Genomic DNA, 15,586 nt, shown 5'->3' on the forward strand with positions numbered 1-15,586 from the left:
GATAAGCGAGCTTGTGAAGTCATTGAATTCTCCCTAGCTTGGATAAACAAATAGAGGAGGAAAGTTTGTCTCTTTGCTCCATTTCCCCCCTTTTTCCTGATGCACTGGGTTTCAGTGCTGTGCGATTTAAAACTCAAGGAATCACAGAAGAGCAACACCTATCCTAGGGTCCAGGCTTTGTGCCCTGGTGCACTATTCCAGAGACAGAAGGGGACAAATCACCCTTTGTGCCTTCATCACTACCACCACGACTGGGAAGAGAAGGGGGAGATTTTCCCAAGCCAGACAATAGGGTCAAACACAAAAGATGCCCTTGATAAAGAGTGACTTTCTCAGAACATCAAGACCTGTGCACATGTGCTCTTGTGTGTGTGTGTGTGTGTGTAGCATGCTGCTTGCACAGCTGAACATCACCCTCACTTCAAATTCTGACTCTTCCTCCAACTTAACACCTCTCCTCATGCAAGGTGATTCCTTCCCTGGTTTGAGGCAAACAGCAGTTTGCTGCTCCATTTGCCCAGCTGCTTCGATTAAATACCACAGGGAACTCAGTTCCCTAGATAAGGTTGTGCAGTTTTAAAGGTGGTAAACAACACGTCTTACATAACCATGTTTATTCAGAAGCAAGTCCTGTTGAATTCAATGGGACTTACTCCCAGATAAATGGGGTTAGGATTGCAGACTTAAGTGTAACATTCTCCAGGGTGTAAAAATAAATAAATTCCGCCACTTTTGTGATGGAAAACAGTAGTCCAAACAGTATAGAAATGAGTTGTTTTGTAGTGTTCAAGTCAGAGGAATTGGGAAGAAAATGCTAGCTATTCTCTTTGACAGAACACAAAGTGTAAATTGAAAACAAATAAGTAAAAGCCATGAAAATCCTGAACCATTTGATTTTGCAAAATTGGCAAGATGCCTCTGGAACTACACTGCATCATGGTTTTGTGTGTGAATACCTGATGTGCTAAACTGCTCACTGACCTTGTGCATTGTTTTTTTTACTTTGATGGGCATCGTAAACATTATCTTTGGGTGCTTAATTTATTGCTCACCTGCATTCTTTTTATGCATGCTGCCTCCGCATCATATATACTTTCCATCTGCCTTGACTTCCACAGCCAGAAAATGTTGTCCTCACCCTTCAGGTAAAACCTCTTATTGTTTCCGATGCACACTTTGTTTGGAAAAATATATATTCTCAACTAGGCTTGCCATATTTCAAAAAGTAGAATTCCTGACACCTGCAGGTGTCTAGCTTTTTCTAGGAGACCACCAAATTTTGGGGGGGGGGGGAACAAACCCAAATTGTTGAGCTTTTGGGGGGGGAACCTATCCCCCCCCCAAATAGTGATTTTAAGCTTTTGGAACTGTTTCTGCTGCTTTTTCCATCGCGATGCCATATATCCTGGTTTTCCCAGACATTTCACCAATTCGGCAAAATTCCCCCCAGACGCCATTTTTAGATCCGAAAACTAGGACATGTCAGGAATTTTCCTGACATATGGCAAGCCTATCTTAACTAACATGTAACCTCTTCTGATCATGGGTTCTAACATTTTAGGTGGAGTATTTTCAGAATTGTTAATTTGGTTAGTTGGTATATTTTGTTGTGGTTTTTGAAAGGAACCTAACATTCCCATTTCCCGCTATCTAACAAAAATCCTTAACTCTCCTTGTTACTGTAATTAGGTCACTGGTATAAATGGCCATGTGTTGCAGTTGTTTGCACTTAGAGCTATTTTCATTGAGGAAATGGGGGAATCTGAAGCAGATTCACTGGGAGTAGAACTGGAGCATGAGTAAATGTAGCTGGTGGGAAACTGGCTTGCAACGAGCCCTGGAGGAAGGTGTCCAACTGCTCTTCTCCCTCCCTGCTTGTGATAGGCGGACACTCACAAATGTGTAATAGCAGTGGGAGAGAAGCCAACTAATCTACAAAACAAAAACATTTTCCAAGTTGGTAAATTAAAGCGATTCACAGAATAGTCACCAGGACAATGCACTGCCCAGCTAGCATCAAAAATCAAGGAAGGGTCTTCAGAACATGCAGGTCTCCTGCTACATCAACGGTTTGTCTAGACCAGGGGTCAGCAAACTTTTTCAGCAGGGGGCCGGTCCACTGTCCCTCAGACCTTGTGGGGGGCCAGACTATATTTTGAAATATATATACTGTATAAACAAATTCCTATGTCCCACAAACCCAGAAATGTATTTTAAATAAAAGCACACATTCTGCTCATGTAAAAACACCAGGCAGGCCCCACAAATAACCCAGAGATGCATTTTCAATAAAAGGACACATTCTACTCATGTAAAAACACGCTGATTCCTGGATTGTCCTTGGCCAGATTGAGAAGGCGATTGGACTGGATCCGGCCCCCAGGCCTTAGTTTGCTTACCCATGGTCTAGACCATAGCTGTCAACGTTTCCCTTTTTTAAAGGGAAATTCCCTTATTCCGAATAGGATTCCTTGCAAGAAAAGGGAAAAGTTGACAGCTATGGTCTAGACCAGCTTCAAGGTTTTCAGCTGTGACCAGCCCGATGCTTCTACAAAGTCTACAAGTAGCATATGAAGTCATTGGCTTTCCCCTGCTCTTTCCTGCCCAGAAATAGAAGATCCTGGGTTTTGCTTCATTCAAGGAAAAATAGGTATATAAAAAGGAGAATTCAGGAAAAAGTATTCAGAAGAGTGTGGAAATATAGACTGTAAAGGGGCCCTTTAAAGTGAGTCCCAAAGCTTCCCTCTTCAAAGGTCAGATTGACGTGCTTCAGAAAGTTGCACAGGCAGTAAAACTAGGCTTAGCTAGATTGGTGAAAAGTCCTAAATTATAGGACTCTTGAGTATAGGAACTCAAGAGTGGCTTGTGAGAGCCATGCAGTGTGAGCTTGGACATGCTGAGCTTGTCAGGTAGAACCGAGCAGGACAGCTTACTCTATGGTATGAGCTCCTTCATGCATTATTTAGACGTAAGCATGTTGGTTATAAGAGGCTGGTTATCCCACAAATTGTATAGTGCTGTCATAGCTGATAGCAAACAATGTCTAACCCCTTTCATAAAGCTACTAAGGCAGAGGTCACCATCACATCTTCCAGTTGCGAATTCCCCAAGCTAATTGCATTGTGTGAAGTTTATTCCTTTTTGACCTTAAGATGAGTTTCTTCTGTGACCCCAAGTTCTTCCCAGGCGTTCTTATTTATGTGTGCAAGACATGCACACCAGTGCTTGGCTTCAAGGCATCCAGCTACCTTTCCTCATGGTTGCATTTCTATTTGTAGAGATATTTCCATTCCTAGCACCTAAACTGCAGTACTCTTGAGTTCCTATTTCTGTCTCTTACTTGGAAATCCCTTCACGCACTGCTGAGCTGTACTAGTGTAGATCTTGCTACCTCTACAGTCGCTTTCATGCTGTTTTAGGTTACAGTGGTGCCCCGCAAGACGAATGCCTTGCAAGACGAAAAACCCGCTAGACGAAAGGGTTTTCCGTTTTGGAGGTGCTTCGCAAAACGAATTTCCTATGGGCTTGCTTCGCAAGACGAAAATGTCTTGCGAGTTTTTCCGACTTTTTTTTCCTTTCCCCCCCTTTTTCTAAGCCGCTAAGCCGCTTATCTGCTTATCCGCTAAGCCGCTAAAAGCCGCTAAAAGCCGCTAAGCCGCTAATAGGGCTAATCCGCTAAGCCGTGAATGGGCTTGCTTCGCAAGACGAAAAAACCGCTAGACGAAGAGAATCGCGGAACGGATTCTTTTCGTCTTGCGAGGCACCACTGTATTTCTAAAAGTGCTGATCTGGATCCTGTATTTACATACCACATAAGCAGTGTACCTCTAAAGGCAGGTAAATGCCAAAGAATGAGCCATGTGGGTGGATCCATTTACACCTGAACTGATATGGGGGGAAACTGCAGAGGCTGCAACAACCACGCTGGCTTAAGTTTATGTTGAAGTACATTATTGCAATTGTGTGGAATGTCAGAAAACAGCCCAGAGTGGTTTCAGTGTGCAGTTCTACTCTGCAGCACTTTTCCTTTCTGGAGCTAATTTACCCTTAACATTTTGTTAATTAACTCCTCAATCACATGCGTGCATGTGGGGTTGCTTCAGAGGAAACAGGCTTGAAGGAGCAAGGGAATGTTCACTAGTATGAAATAAACCAGCCCTATGTCTTGCATTGGGACGTGGGTGGCGCTGTGGGTTAAACCACTGAGCCTAGGACCCGCCGATCAGAAGGTCGGCGGTTCGAATCCCCGCGACGGGGTGAGCTCCCATTGCTTGGTCCCTGCTCCTACCAACCTAGCAGTTCAAAAGCATGTCAAAGTGCAAGTAGATAAATAGGTACCGCTCCAGCGGGAAGGTAAATGGTGTTTCCGTGCGCTGCTCTGGTTTGCCAGAAGCGACTTAGTCATGCTGGCCACATGACCCGGAATCTGTACGCCAGCTCCCTCGGCCAATAAAGCAAGATAAGTGCCACAACCCCAGAGTCAGCCACAACTGGACCTAATGGTCAGAGGTCCCTTTACCTTTACCTTTTTATGTCTTGCATTGGTCCTCATAACCTGGGGAGGGTTGCTGACTAGGATCGCCAATGGTCAAGGATGGCGCTGCAGTGTATCTTGCTACAACTAGCGGAAGCGGAATAAATTAGGCAAAATAAGAGAAGTTGTGTTAACTTGAGTAGAATCCTAGAGTTGAAAGGGACCCATGCATCATCTAGTCCAATCCTTTGCGATGCAGGAGCCTCAGCTAAAGCACCAATGACAGATTGACATCCAACCTCTGTTTAAAAACTTGCAAAACTCGGGGGGGGCAGGGTAGTGCAGAAAGCACATAGTCTTGTATCAACCAAGAATGCCTTTAGGCATGACTCCTTTTGAGAACTGTTGGTTTAATGTAGGATTTTCCAGACTGTGTTCCTTTTTGCTGCACTACAAGAACTCCTAACACAGGCGACTTTTCAAAGTGTATTTTGGGTGGGACGGGACACTTAGTGCAGCGGTGTTCTTCCTGGCCTCCAAATTAGAACTACCAGCTGGCTTCTTTCTTGGACTAACAAATGTATTGTTTTTATCATTTTCCAGAACAATGGGAAGGATTCTTCTTTGCAACTCCAGGATATCCTAGTTAATAATTTTCTAGTACCCCATGTTCCAGTTTGTACAGTTGCAGCTCAAGGATGGGATTATGCTGCTCCTAGAGTTTTCCTGCGGCTCTCCTCTGTAGTGTGGGCTGCATCCGGGAATGTGCCTCATTCATCCCTTGGGATGATGACAGTTCCTTTAGCTGAGAAAGCCGGATCAATACTGCACAGTGCCTCTCCAATTGGGCAAAAGTTGTTCTTCCATCCAACGTGCTGATTTAGTTAGTCAAGGCACCATTCGGCCCCTTTCATCGCACAATTCTTTTCCTCCAGCATGTAGTCTTGAGTTCGGTTTTGAAACTATGTCTGTAATGTGAATCTCAGTTATAATATATCTGCTTTTGCTATTGTTTCTGTCCGCATTGCAGGCAGTTTACTATGAGATCGGTTTTATAGTCTCTGCTGCTCTGGGAGTGCTGTTTGTTCTGTTGCTGCCTCTGGTGGGGCTTTGCTTCTGCATGTGTCGTTGCTGTGAGAACTGTGGTGGGGAAATGCACCAAAGACAGAAGAAAAATGCAGACTGTCAGAGGGGCTGCTTTGCTACAGTACTTTTCGTTGCCACTTTAATCATCAGGCAAGTATAGCCAAGCTGCTCACAGTGTGAATTTTGCTTTGCCATATAAGCAAGGTGGGTTAAGTCTGGTTTATTATTTATGGAGTTTTTATTGGGCTGGGAATAATGTGCGCAAGTTTAAGGGAGATAAAAGTCACTAATTAAAAGAGAGCCGCTCTGTTTGATGCCCACAGGCTGACTGCATAACTATACTGAAAGATCTGGAGCCAAGCTACAGGATCAGCAGGCCCATTGGATGTGTTTAGTTGTTAGAATGTACCACTTTGTACTAATGATAGTTGAGGATATAAAATATTGTTACAAAGACCACCCCCCCCCCACTCTCTGCCAGATTCCAGGGGGTTCCAGACACTCACCCAGGGTCTGTGTTCCTTTGGAGAATTGAGACATGGCAGAGACTGTCATGCTTTAAGATATATGGTTTATTCACCTATTTACACCTTCAGTCTGCATGGAGGTAATTCAGATCTAACAGCATGGTCATTTCAAAAGTGAAGCCCTGGAGTCCAAGCCATCTTAGAGTCTCAGCTAGCCTTCAGCCAACCTGCCCAAGATGGATCCCATTCTTTCTTCTTCCCGGAACACGTTACTGAAAGACTCTCTTTTCCTGTCATCTCACACCCAGTTACCCTGGCCCCATCAGTCTCCCCAGGCCAAAGGATTCCTCTCAGATGGCCCATCAACACCTTTTGTCATGTTAACAGATTTGCTCTTCAGGAGGCCAGCCAGGCTAGTTTGCATAAGTCAGCACTGAGATTCCTTGTCTGACACAGCTCTGGATTTTGTACTTTCATCCATATCCCAATTAATCAAAACCCCACAATTTATTAATTTCCAGGGTTTAGTGGGGTCCCCCTCAAATCTATCTTTTAATACATTCCCACTCTGCAATAGCAATACCATTACCAAGGAAAAGGTTCTAGGATAGCTAATGTTGTTTATGTAGGATTTGAATGTGAGGAGACGATAATTCAGTCAGTCCCCCAGGTGAAGCCTACAGAGGTACAATACAGAAGAGAATAACAACATGTGAGACTGCTGACCGTACAGCTTCTCTCTATGATTATTGTTCTGGAACTGAGTGCGCAAGGCTTTTGCCATTTTTTTTTATAAGAACTGCCTGTGCTAGCTTTTTCACTGCAAAATCAATGTATCATACCTGCATCAATTTTAATTTTGTATGTCATAGCTTTCTTGAACAAAAGGCTGCTTCCGTTTTCATTCTGAATGTATCCGTTTTGTTGCTGAGGATGGGCAATGCGAAACTTGATCCTGCTTTTTCCTTATGAGCTAGAAGGGGTCAGAACCCCTGGCCCCTTCATGACTAGACTGTACTCTCTAACATAACAAAACATGTCTCCCAGTGTGGGCAACACAGCCTAACTTACCAATATATAGTGCTTTATGGTTGATGGAGCTGACTCAGGATTCCAGAATTAAACCCTGGTTTGAACTTTCAGTCACCTTGAGTCATGTGGGCAGAAAGTACCGTATTTTTCGCACCATAGGGCGCACCGGACCATAGGGCGCACCCAGTTTTTTGGGGGGGAAATAAAGGGGAAAAAATTATTTTCCCCCCAGGCGGGGGCTGGGGCGGGGGAAGCTCGAGCTTCCCCCGACCCCAGCCCCCAAACAGGCAGCTCTCTGCAAGCCGTGGGAACGCTCCCGCTGCTTGCGGAGAGGTCCGTGAAGCCTGGGCGCGCTGAGCTCAGCGCGCGCAGGCTTCGGCATGCTGGCAACTCTCCGCAAGCAGCGGGAGCCCGGCGCTGGGCTATCGCTGCTTGCGGAGAGGTGTGTGAAGCCTGGAGAGTGTGAGGGGTCGGTGCGCACCGACCCCTCTCACTCTCCAGGCTTCAGCGAAAGCCTGCATTCGCACCATAGGACGCACACACATTTCCCCTTCATTTTTGGAGGGGAAAAAGTGCGTCCTATGGTGCGAAAAATACGGTAGATTGTGGTCCACAGGTGACCCACAGGCCATATTCTGTTGGTTCACCTAGCATCCTGTTCAGTGCTGGATTTAACGTGATGAACCAAACTGTTTACCAGTTTTTGGGTTATGGTCTTAACTCATTCCAATAGGAACCAAGGACAGCCTGCCTGCCTCTAACTGAAATGAGCATCTCTGCTCATTTTGTCTCTTAAACACAATTGATTCCCATTAACCTCTGTAGGCTACCTCTGTCCAGGACTACAGTTGGGAACGTTCCTAAAATGTCCTCTGTTCTTGTCCTTTCGGTCACCAGGGTTTTAGAAACAGATATCAAGGGTTATGCACGTATATGCACACAATCCTCAACATTTTGTCGAATTGTAGCTCTTTGTTTTCACCTAAAAGAAGCAAGTGGTTTCCATTATCTTGTATGGAAGAGAATAAAGGGTACATTTGTGGTTGCACGGACCCATGGGGTCCGTGTCTTTGAGTGAGTAAACACACATGTAGGAGCCCTTGGCTTCTGGTGGAAGGGAACCAGAATCCTTGAACATTAAGCAGGCTTATCTAAAATATTTTGTTCCCCTTCCACGAGGGCAATTGTTGCCAGAAAAGAGGCTTCTGGGTATGTCTTTCCTTCTGAGTCCTACCCTTTTTCTGAATGTGGGGATGTTCAGGGGGGCAGGAGAGGATATATTATTTATTAATATCCTTCCTAACTTGTGCTAGCAAGTTCCTTTCTGTAGCAGAGTTACATTCCCCTTCTTACATGCACAGCAGATGGCTGGTTGCAGGCTCGTGTGAGCCTCTCACTATTACATGTTCCTGATAAATTCCCTTGAATCCCTCTTAAAAGAATAAAGACACCACAATCTTATTCCAAGTCAATAAAAGAAGTTTACTCACATCAGTTCACAGTTGGATTCCTGAAGGCAGACTTAGTTACAAATATGTACATGTAGATCTATCCCATATGGGGGAATAATCCCAGTGCTTCTGCTAGCTGAAATGTAGCAGAGCAGTCCTAGCTAAAAGCTGGTCAAACGAAGAAAGAAGTCAAAAAAAAGAGGGAAGTGTGCTGCGTGTCTCATCCTTTTGTAACCTGGACAGGTAAAGTCACGCCCACTTTCTATCACATGCAAAAGGAAGGATGCTCCACCCAGGAGGAACAGGAAGTTTCTTACTGACTGGACCAAACATGTCTTCTCTAGCATTACAAGGAATGTTGTACTTGACTTCCTCTCATGGATCACATCCCACACCAATTTGGGGCAGAGGCAGGATTTCTGTCTGTCTCCACCCCACCCCCCGGTAACTGGCACTTCGACATACCAAAGTATGTGCACCCACCACCTCTTTGCTGAACATGTACTGTATATGGAAACATTTTTATATATTTAATGAAATCTTGCGCTTGTGCATGGGCCAGTTGGCTTCTCAAAGTGTGATTGAGTAGCACACTATCCTCATTTCTGGGAAAGCAAGGTCTCTAGTCATCGCTTTATTAAGGAATGTTAAGCAAAAGTTTGCTTTTCATATCACCAAACATGAAGGAGAACTCGGTTTAATAGTCTTCATAAATGTGATCAGTGGGGTGACTGGTTTTCCTCATTTTTGTAAAGTGTTTTTCCCACTCTGTTGGAGAGGCTCAAAATGAGAAATTATCAAAGTTTTGCAAACAGAAAACCTTCATGGTGCATTGAGCTACTGACCTTTTTGTAGTGTGAGCACAAAGACCGAAACAATCGCCTCCAAAGAACATAGTTGTTACTGTAATTCTAGCCATGTGAATTGGAAATACACTTTTCATCTGACTGTCCATTGTGAAATGTTTTCCTTTTTAGAGGCAGCCAAGAATAGATAATAACCCCCAGTACAGAATGTGCAGGCAGCGAAACTGGAAAGCATTGCTTACCCTTGTAGGTGTCCAGTTCTGTGCCCAAGTCTCTGCCTTCTGCCAAATCATCTTGAGATAGTGGCATCCGCAGAGCACAGCCCCACTTAAGAGTCTTTGCTGAATCTTACCAAAGTCTATCTATTGCACCATCATTTCCAACCGTTAGAAGCCCACAAGTTGGATAGGAGGTTACATGAAACACTGTGAGGCAGGTCTAAGCAGCTGATGCCACACAAGCCAATTGGACAGCTTTTAAAAAAATAAAATCCTGGGCCAATCCGTGGGCTTTAGTTCATAGCAAATTGTACCCTGTTAGATTCAAAGTACATATGAGAAGCTACAAAATCATGTCAAGGCTTTTTCCAGAGGTGACTTCTTGCAACTCTAGATCAGAACGTAATAGATATCTTCATCCCCATCCTGCCAGGCTATATCAGAGAGAGGGATAAGCTGTTCATTTTCTTGTAACCCTTGACCTATGGACACAATTTCTCCACTCACATGAAGATGGGAGGAATCGTCGTGATTAAAAATAAATGGGTTGAGTTGGCCTAAGGGCACAGGCTTCTCTGCTATTCTGTACCTTGAGGGCTTACAAAGGAATTATTAAGCTGAATTTGTGGACCACTACAGGTCCATATTTTAAGTCCCTATGTCCTTAAAAAAAAAGCTTACTTATTCCGGATAGCAAATAATCGAACATTTTCCTCTAATTTTGTTGCTGTTTATGTATAGCTCTCAAGCTTTCCATTTGAGCGAATGCTTTAGTGTGTGCCCAGATTGTGACAAAATACATCATGGAAAACAATTTTGCAAAATATGGTTGAATGTATCTGGATATGTGCATGTTGAGCCCATGTTGTGACACTTCTCAAGATCCCTTGAGAAGTGGCAGTTCATGTTGACTTAGCACAATGAGAGTTGTTACGAGAATCATGGCAACTTCCCAGTTGTCTTAACATCCTCTTTTAGTGTGCTAGTCTTTAGCCTATGCATTCTTGGGAACTGGAAATATACACATATGTCTGACAAGTTGAAGTTAAAACTATTCTGGTTAAATAATTGGCACAAATGTCCAGTTTACTCTGTCCCAGCTACTTCTCTGACACGACATAATGGTTAACAGTGGATTATGTCTTGAAAGTTTGAATGTGCATTTTTATCTTCTTCATCAGATATTCTTTTTGTAGATGTTAATAGTTTTACTCTGATTTGAAACTAGAACTATTTGGCAACAGTAAAGTAAAACCTTCGCTTTCCCTCCCCTTTTACACATAGTATTGGTGTGCTTTTTGCTTATGCTGCTAATCAGCACCTCACAAGTCAAGTCAGAGGAGCAAGGAAGCTGGTGAACAGTAATTTCAAAGACCTGAGGATTTTCCTGAATGAGACACCTGGGGTAAAGTGATACTTTCTTCGTTATAGCAATTAAGAAAGAAAGTGGGCACAGCGGTAATGCACATAGCAAAATTGCAGATTTCAGACATTATATCAAACAATGGCTTGTGCTCACGGTATGGTAGAACCCAAGCCACCATGAGTCGGTTTGCAAGTAACACCAAGCCAAACAATTCCTTAGTGTGAATGTGCAAGTGTACAGGCTCCCAGAAATGAACGTGTCTGTTTTTCTCCCCATCCTGGTTCGGCTGCTAGTGCTCTTTTGTGAGCCAAGTCATGGTTTGGTTTAGTATTCTGTCTGATCCTGGGTTCACAGTTTGTCTCGCACCAGGCAAGCTGTAAGCTCCTTATCCAAGAACAAACCTCATTTTTGTTCCCTATCCAAGGACAAACCTTATTTTTGACAGAGGGTCTTCTCGGTAGTGGCGCCCACCCTGTGGAACACCCTCCCTTCAGATGTGAAGGAAATAAGCAGCTATCCTATCTTTAAAAGACATCTGAAGGCAGCCCTGTTCAGGGAAGTTTTTAATATTTAATGCTGTACTGTTTTTAACACTTGATTGGGAGCCGCCCAGAGTGGCTGGGGAAACTCAGCCAGATGGGCGGGGTATTAATAATAATAATAATAATAATAATAATAATAATAATAATTTAGTATTATTATTATTATTATTATTATTATTATTATTATTATCATCATTATTATTATTTACAACTCACAAAAGGGCCTGGGGGAATGTGTGGGTTGACTCCACCCTCCTGATGCTGCTGCACACACTGACAGCACCCCCAAGCCAACACGTGATTGGCTGAGTCAGAAAGGAGTACCACTTCGTTCCAACATGAGGATGGGAGCCTGACCAGTCCTTCACAGAATGGTCACCCTCCTTCAGACAGAGCTTGGGACCATTTCTGGTGTCCACAGCATCATCAAAGGGGTTGAGTTCACCCTTCACATTCCAGAGGAATATTTGCCAGCAAACACCAGATGCAGAAAAAGGATCAAGCTTTTATTTACCTTTCTAAAAGATTGTATATGCCCATGGCAACTGGAAAACCAATACACCTTGTTTTGGTGTGGTGTACATATGTTGGACACAGCTGTCAACCGTCCCTTATTTGGCGGGAAAGTCCCTTATTCCAGCGCCGTTTCCCGCTGCTGTCCCTTATTGATGATGTCCCTTAAATTTCCCAGGTTTCAAAGGAAGCAGCTCCTCTCCCTCCCTCCCTCCCTGCCGGCCAGGGAGGAGGGAGACTCCAACTGTGTTGCTTGGTTGCAATACTCACCCAATAAGGAGTCTAAGAACGACTGGGGGGTGGAGCTTGCATGCCTTGTGCCCATCAAATCGGCCGCGTTGCCTGGGGAATCACCTTTGCTCAGCGCTTCCCAGCGGAGAGGTGACGGTGGTTTTCCTTCCTGCATCCCCTTTGCTGGGTTGCTGCGCTGTGGGAACCACCGCTTGAGGCTTTGTTTGGCTGCTGGCTGGGCTTTCTGCCTTTGGCTCAGAGGGGCTCAAAAGTTGAGCATACCTGTATTCTGAAAATCCCTTATTTTGGCTGCTGATCCCTTATTTTCAAACCTGTAAGTTGACAGCTATAATGTTGGATAGAACTATATAGTTAATTGACGCTTACTGCATAAAGCAGTTATTCTTGGATGTGTTTTAGATTGCAGAATGCATTTCCAAGATCAGACTGACTATTGTGGGGGACAACATTTTTATAGAAGCCAAACCTATAGTTGTGCTTCATTTCTTGCCACCTCTTCAGGTGTTCATTCAACAGGCCACTCAACAGAATAATCAAGGCTGTCTAATTAGTACATACATTAGAGAACATCTTGTCCCAACATGGAATAAACTGTAGGAAGGAGCTTGCTGCTGATATGTATTGGGGTGTTCTTCTATATGTTTAAAAAGTAACATTTAAAATATTTATTATTTTATCTTGCAGCAAATTGACTATTTGGTGAGTCAGTATGACACTACCAAGAAGAAAGCGCTTTCTGACCTTAATAGTAAGTATAATCAACAGCATTTCATTGGAGTACTTAAAACTTTCCTTAGGGAAACCACTGTTCTCTCAATCTCAACTCCCCTGCATGAAATTTGGAAACCTTACAGCTGAAATACATCATATAAATTCTAAATACAAGTTATAATAACCAAGAAAATACTGAAGTATTAAATAGCAGGTTTATGTGTTAAAAGAACGAACCTAGGTCTGAAACAAGATCTGAAACAAACTCGTGGTTGTAAGTGGATTATGTTAAACACCAAGAAAAATTATTTGGGTAATATCCAGCTGGAGTAAACCCATTGAAACACATTGGATGTAAAGTTACTTGAGTCCATCGATTCCCATCAGTCTATTCCACCTACAACTAACATTGAATATAATGAAACAACATTAGCATTGCTTTGCTCCAGTCGTGCTCAGTTTCAGCTAGAAAAGTAAATTCTTATCTGCTTTTTAAAGAAGGGATTCTGTGTGTGTTCCTTAGGGAATTCTCTAGCACAGCATGAAAGTCATACCTGAGCTCTTGGAATGGAGCGTATGCATGGATATTTTTCATGCAAGATAACAAGCAGAAGAGAACCACTAGCTACTGTAATTTTTATCGTTTATTAGAATTTAGAATGCAAACCCTTGCCATTTTATATAAGCATCTTCAAGGTGACTTGCAAGCATTAAAAAAAAATCACCTATTAAAATAAACAACAATAAAACCGTTGGGATAAAAGCAGCAAAAACTGTTAGAAACTAGTAAAGAGATTTTTTAAACCATTAAAAGCACAGGGAAATCGGGTTAACTCTGACTGATGCCAGGTAAACATCTTTAGGGAGGGAGTTTGTGTTACATACCATGGACAAGAGCCTCATAGTTTGCATCCACATTGCAAGATAAAACAGTGGTTCTCCAAATAAAGACATTCTTCCCTAAAGTGGAACATGCAGTTCCTGGAGGAGAAATGAGATCTCCCCCAAATTTCAAGGTGGCAAAGACTTCAGGACAGGGAAGAGACATCTGTCTTTATTCCTTTTGATCTTCATGATCAAACCTAAAAAATAGGGTGACCATGAGCAACTGAACTGCCGTGCTTCAATAAACATGAGGTCTGTTCGTACAGTTTCTCTTTAAAGACATAACTTTTGGACATAACACTAAAAGGAGAATTTGCCTTTGCAACCTACTGTTGCTTGAAAGTCCTAATGATGGGAGTACTGGCAGTTGGCGTATTCTAGGTGGGTCATTTTAGCTTAGCTCTTCAGAAAGAGGAGGAAGAAATACTTTTCAGTGATTTCTATCTCAAAAAGCATGAGGACGATACTTGTTGTTTAGTCGTGTCCGACTCTTCGTGACCCCATGGACCAGAGCACGCCAGGCACTCCTGTCTTCCACTGCCTCCCTCAGTTTGGTCAAACTCATGCTGGTAGCTTCAAGAACACTGCCCAACCATCTCATCCTCTGTCATCCCCTTCTCCTTGTGCCCTCCATCATTCCCAACATCAGGGTCTTTTCCAGGGAGTCTTCTCTTCTCATGAAGTGGCCAAAATATTGGAGCCTCAGCTTCAGGATCTGTCCTTCCAGTGAGCACTCAGGGCTGATTTCCTTCAGAATGGAGAGGTTTGATCTTCTTGCAGTCCATGGGACTCTCAAGAGTCTCCTCCAGCACCATAATTCAAAAGCACTGATTCTTCGGCAATCAGCCTTCTTTATGGTCCAGCTCTCACTTAGACGATACTAAGGCAGCCAGTACTCAACTGTCCTTCAACTGCAAATTGTGTCATGGTTGCAAATAGCACTGCAACTTTTAAATCCAGTGCAATCAAATGACAGCGCTCTTCCTGCTTCCAGTTTTTATTCTTGAATTTTTATGGGGGGGGGATATAAAAGACACCAGCTCTATGCTAAAATGTGCTAGTCCAGTCTACTAGCATTTAATCATTGCATGCCATGTTGGTGATGCCTGTGGCGATCACACAGGATCCCCAGACGTTTCATCATCTGGGTGCCACCACTTTATTTCTGGCTGCCACCACCCAGGCCCTACCTGGGACAATACTGAGTCCAGTCAGGGTTAAATTGAAACATAAACTTTTGTTTATTTATTGCAGTTTAACAGGCGTGTAGTTTCATAAACAGTATCAGTCAATTACATTCATGGGGTGCCTATCCAGACTGATAACTTTTGCTACCTGGTCTCCCTCACTAAACCACCTCTCAGATATTTACTTGTCTGCCTAGCCTAGACTCAGCCTGTTTCACTACACTAACTCAACCTACCCACAGACTCTATCGCAATTCACTCCCACTCCAACCAACTCCCAACAAACTCTTCCACGAACTCCCCCCAGAGCTGCTTTTATAGTCCCTCTGACTCCACCCCCCTGGGTCCTGATTGGGTAACCTGTTTAACTATTTCACCTCCAGCACTCTCATATGTTAACTTCACAATGCCCAACTGTATCAAGCAGCCATTTAGATTGGATTATTTCTCCCTGTGTCCTTTTCTAACAGATGTTGGGCCGTTGCTTGGCAGAAGAGTGCAAGAGCAGCTGGCAAAGGAGGTGCGCCCAGCGCTCGATGGAGCCCTAACCATGGCAGGAGGTAAAGAGAACACTGTCATTGCCAATCTACTTGTCC

General features: G+C 43.6%; 1 protein-coding gene and 1 long non-coding RNA gene across 2 annotated transcripts in view; one reads left to right on the forward strand and one right to left on the reverse strand.

Moving 5' to 3' along the window:
* LOC307224699 overlaps nt 1–15,586 on the reverse strand; it is a 476,766-nt gene that overhangs the window by 409,209 nt on the left and 51,971 nt on the right. The window lies entirely within an intron of this gene.
* The window catches only part of PROM1 (prominin 1), a 109,420-nt gene that overhangs the window by 52,574 nt on the left and 41,260 nt on the right, over nt 1–15,586 (forward strand). Inside the window, exons 5-9 of the mRNA XM_079991773.1 lie at nt 1,119–1,145; nt 5,505–5,710; nt 10,819–10,939; nt 12,892–12,955; nt 15,461–15,550. Coding sequence (XP_079847899.1) covers nt 1,119–1,145; nt 5,505–5,710; nt 10,819–10,939; nt 12,892–12,955; nt 15,461–15,550 — 508 coding nt within the window. The remainder of the gene's footprint in view (nt 1–1,118; nt 1,146–5,504; nt 5,711–10,818; nt 10,940–12,891; nt 12,956–15,460; nt 15,551–15,586) is intronic.

The sequence above is a fragment of the Podarcis cretensis genome (assembly GCF_951804945.1).
Source record: "Podarcis cretensis genome assembly, chromosome: 9".
Classification (NCBI taxonomy): Eukaryota; Metazoa; Chordata; class Lepidosauria; order Squamata; family Lacertidae; genus Podarcis; species Podarcis cretensis.